The following is a 5,000-nucleotide window of genomic DNA, read 5'->3' on the forward strand; positions in this document are numbered from 1 at the left end:
GTTAATTTCATATTGAGTGATTATTCTAAACTCATTTCTTGAAGATCTGCATGTACTCTTTCAGCTTCCATTTACTTATATGCACGCAGTTTAACATATATATTTTTACTTATACACAAAACTTTCAAAATAAATTAACCTAATCAGTTGCATCAGTCTTAAATTTGAAGTATCATTGTTTTCAAAATCAGTGTCCCACAAGGATCTAATGCATTTCTAACAGTTCATGCTTACAGCCAATTTCCAATAGGTTCTCCCATGGGATTTCATTATATAATATATTGGGGAGACTCACTATAGACCAAAAATGTCATGCTGTGGAGCAGAAAGGAATCATGACATAATTCTTCCACACGAAATAGCAGGGACACTGGGCTTTTTGAAATGGGATAAAACCTGTTATCGTATAAATAATACAAGTATGAGGACATTTGTTTCATATAAATGTATTATCTATATCCCTTTTGAAAAATTATCTGGGTCTCATCTTTTGACTAATGCTTTTAATGATGTTCCATACATTGAACATTTTGTGTTCATTAAATGAAGCATCTCAGCATCTCTCTCACAAAGTAAACCCCCCCCCCCTTTAAAAGCACATGCATGTAATATTAATTCTTCACTTCATTATATGCAGAACTGGGCATTTGTAAAACTACACCTACATTTACCTTTATTACCCAATAATAACATTCTTTAACATCATTTTTACCTCAGACAGTGGGCTATTGACATCACAGTAAAGATCACCCAGGCTCAGATTGGTCATTTTCATTTTTCTGGCTTTGAGTAGGTCATCCATAGATGTCCTGAACCAGATACACAACAAGAAGCACTATAAAATTCTGGTGTAAATAAAATCTCAAGTGACTGGTCACCTATTTGTAGCACTAACATCCATTTCAAAAATCTATGGTTATAACATCATTGTCAGTAGATGGAGCACTAAAGTATCTGTATATACACTGGTCACTTCCTGTTTGAGTGACTGACTGATGAGAGATAATTACTGGACACCAATTAACTGACTCTTTTACTTATAGTTTCTATCAGTGGTTCATCTAAGGCAGACTCTGTGTCTATCTCTGTATTATCCAAGTCTTCATCTCCAGAAGCATGCTGACTGGACACTGAGTTTGTTTACACTTTTCCTAGTGGGCTCATTAGTTGAGTTCTTCCACAAATACTTCAGAAATTGGCTTTAATTTTTCCAACAAATGCTCACTGTGTCCTGAAATTCCTCAATTAATACCACTGTAAGTAATTTCCCATATATTCTCATCACATTTCATGAACATGGTGGTCACTACTACACATGGGTATCTAAACAAAGTACAAAAACAGAGTTTGAACTATGCTACATGTGTTCTGATTGGCCCAAGGCTTGCCAGGCCAGCCAATGACATTGGAGATCTCCCATACAATGCTTTACAACACCTGTTCCAAAGCCAGCTGTCAGAGCAGTTAGTATAATTCCTTTACATCAAGAAGCTTCTAATATTAGGGTCCCCACAGGGATTTTAAAAATCAATATTACGTAAAAAGACACAGGTACTCCTGGGTATTCAGGATTCTATAATGGAACATCAAAATTCATATCAATATCTCAATAAATATGATAATTAACAGGGATATTCCATGCACAAAGAGGTATTCAGTCAATTGGAACTAACAACTAAGGAAATAAAAACTGTCTTTTTTGTTTAAGTTCTGCAGGTTTGTTTTTTTTAAAGGCAAATAGAATTTTTGCATTTTTCAGATCACTCCATTAAAATAATTATTGATTTAGAAAAGATGCTGCTTAGATTTCTTGAACTTCATTTTTTTTTTCATTTACATGAGAATGAAAATTATTATGCAAATTGGTAGGAACAAAAAAAAATTAATTAAAAACTAGATCTGAAAGAATGACAGTGATTCAAATTAGTGATATCTTTACAGTATAAATGAGAGGGTTTACTTTACAGTGATGCTTGCTTGCATATATCAGAAAAGAAAGAGGAGGGGGTTTGTCTCATATCTCCCACATCAAAGAGCAGAGCTGGGTTTTGTTTGGTTTCACAGTTTGCTGTGACTCCCCAGGACACTGATAATCTGTTAGCTCCTCCAATGTCACACCACAACAGGTGCTTTCTCTTAGCAGTCCAGGAGACCCCTGGTCAAACTAAGCCAGTCTAATTAAGTAATCAGTCTTAGTCCAAAGAGGGGATCAATTAGTCTCAAATAAGACAATCTGATTATTTCTTTTTTAGGGGAAAGAGTACAACTAAATAGTCTTGTACAGTTTAAAAATTATTAAATTAATTTAGTATTATGGAGTAGTTGTATTGGATGCAAGGATTAACATGTAAATTAAATAAACACCTTTATGTATCACTACTTAGCAGCTTTAGGGCTGAAATGACAATCTGATAATTTTGCTAACTTACATGTCAATAACTGCATGCCATAGGGTCTATATGATTAATAATTAAATCAATACAAAACTAAATTTTTTTTTTTTTATAAAATAGGGAGATGGATATTAAAATTAGGAAAAATATTAATTATAATACATGTATCTAAATAATGTCACTGAATTAACACTTCTGAACATTCATTGTTATGTGGGTGGTGATTAAGACTTTGCAATAATCCTGACCACTCAATGTAAAAACCAATGGTTTACAAACACATGGTCAAAATTAAATGTTAAACATTCCCATTCATTTTTTTTACCCAAAGCATTTCTAGACTTCATGGATTTAGCCATTCTTAAGTTCATGACTATAGTAATAATTTCATAAATGAGCTTAAAAATTGGAAAGAAAATAATTGGGGGGGGGGGGGGGGGTGGGAGAGAATGCTCCTAAATTGATAATGAACTTTGATATTGTTAAAAAAATTCCCAAAACCCTTTTGACATTTAAAATCTGTATTTTATTTGCATACAAACATTAAAAGTATATATACATAAGCTATTAAATGCACATTTTCTGTAAAAAACAATATTGTTGCACAGGAATACAAAAATATTGCCCTTTTAATCAGGTGATCCATGGAAAAGGCACCGATAGAGAGGGGGGGTCGTGCTAATTAACGGTGTGATGGACATAATCATTACAGGGTCTGTATATCCTCGGTGACAGAGTACAGCTTAAATGATGCCTGACGCCAGACCTCTCTTTACCATTACTAAAACAGCCCTCGACAAAGGCCTCACTCCCTCTCTGTACATAGAGTACAGAACAAGCCACCGCCAACAACGTGTACCTTTTGGGGGGAAACCAAAGTAATTGATTCTTATTAAACATCATGGTAAACAAAGCCATGGTACTGCTTTAGAAAAGGCCCTTCCAATGTACAGATTTTTCCTAATGATTTAGATGAGATTCTGATCAAGATATGAAGTATTTGACAGAAAGGGGCCCTTTCAGAAGTGTTTTCCTAAAATACATTTGTCAGAGAATAAATGAATAATGCTCCCTCCCCCCACTAATTACTAGACAGTTTGAAAAGTTAACAAAACATCATTTGATCAAATAATCGTAAAGTTTTGTCCCTTTTAAATCGATCATAGAGCACTTGCTCCAATCTCCGCTATCACGGATGGATAATGATCCCAACGGATGGAAAATAAACAGTAACTATTTCTGATTACTAAGAGCTTATCTGGAATCTAATATATTTTAACATGCAAATACTTTTTCTCTGCAGAGCAATATTCTATTTTGAAACCACCATGCAGAACCAATTAAATGCACTAAATCAATTAAGCCCGGCTTCTGTGGTTTCCAATGTTGCTGCAATATAAACTGTGTGTAAACAAATTCATCCAACTTTTACCTCATTTAGATATTAAAACCTTTTCAAGTTGGTTATATACTTTCTCTTCGAAATTCACTTGCAAACAGAAATTTTGATAATAATGAAAAAAAAAACCAACCCACTGATTGGTTTCACAAAAATCTCAATGTAAAGCCAATCAAAGAGTAACTGCTTGTTCAATGAGTGAGGTTCTTGGGATCATCACACTCAGAAGACCTTAGAAATAACCAGTACCTGGTAAATAACAATAATTACACTATCCCATCAATAAAATCTCCTTGCAAATTACAGAGAGAGAGAGAGAGAGAGGGAGAGAGAGAGAGAGAGAGAGAGAGAGAGAGAGAGAGAGAGAGAGAGAGAGAGAGAGAGAGAGAGAGAGAGAGAGTTTTTCTTTTTAAATGCTTATCATCTAGCGTTATGAAATTTTCTTTTGTCTTTTTTTTCCCGAGAATAAGCAAACTAGACATTGTAGAATTTCAATGGCTCTACCAACATAAATCACGTTTGGTCTGATGTGAATTTGACAAATTGGGTTTTTATCATTTTGTCATAATATAAATCTAGTTTGGAGTGTGTAGTAATTTAGATTCACAGTGTTCAGAATTTAAATCATCAAGTTATTAGCCTGAGTGTTCAGAAAAGCATTCCTGTCAAAAAATACACAAAAGAGAAGGCTCCTTCAATATTCTTATTCAGTAAGTCAATAATAATTAAGTAATTTATTCTTACAATTGTGGGAAATGTATGATACATAACAACTCACATTTTGAAAGTTTCCAGCTCCGACGTCCACCTTCAGTTCTTTTCGAAACTTCGGATCCACACCCTCTCTTTTGATCATTGATCTCCGCATTTGAAATGATTTTTCTTTATCATCGTCCATCACATTGACGTTGATGCAAGAAAATATCCCTGGTGGTTCTGTTTTAACATTCACAGCCATTTTGGCAACCCTGAAAAAGAAAACCAAAAAGGTTGTAAGCTGCAAACAGAATAAAGACACTTAATAAAAAAATATCTTCCATTTTGTCAATCAAAAGCTGCAATAAACATGGAACTCATGTATGAATCTTTAATAAAGGAATACTAAAAAATTAACATTTGAGGATGAAACACTTATTCCATATTTTAACAAAAACGGTGGATTATAAATTTTTTTCAGAGTGAGTTAGAGGGTAAAAGGCGAGACCTCC

At 34.0% G+C, this 5,000-nt stretch overlaps 1 protein-coding gene across 5 annotated transcripts in view; it reads right to left on the bottom strand.

The window, feature by feature from the left end:
* Positions 1 to 5,000, bottom strand: part of LOC105341391 (uncharacterized) — a 25,993-nt gene that overhangs the window by 13,548 nt on the left and 7,445 nt on the right. For 4 of the 5 annotated variants that reach the window (XM_034464336.2, XM_011447905.4, XM_011447903.4 and 1 more), the window contains exon 2: positions 4,571 to 4,760. In XM_034464336.2, the coding sequence (XP_034320227.2) occupies positions 4,571 to 4,760 (190 nt within the window). Of the gene's footprint in view, positions 1 to 712; positions 810 to 4,570; positions 4,761 to 5,000 lie in introns of all 5 variants that reach the window. The other variant, XM_034464520.2, reaches the window with a different exon arrangement.

This window comes from Magallana gigas, chromosome 5 (genome assembly GCF_963853765.1).
Source record: "Magallana gigas chromosome 5, xbMagGiga1.1, whole genome shotgun sequence".
In the NCBI taxonomy this organism is placed as follows: domain Eukaryota; kingdom Metazoa; phylum Mollusca; class Bivalvia; order Ostreida; family Ostreidae; genus Magallana; species Magallana gigas.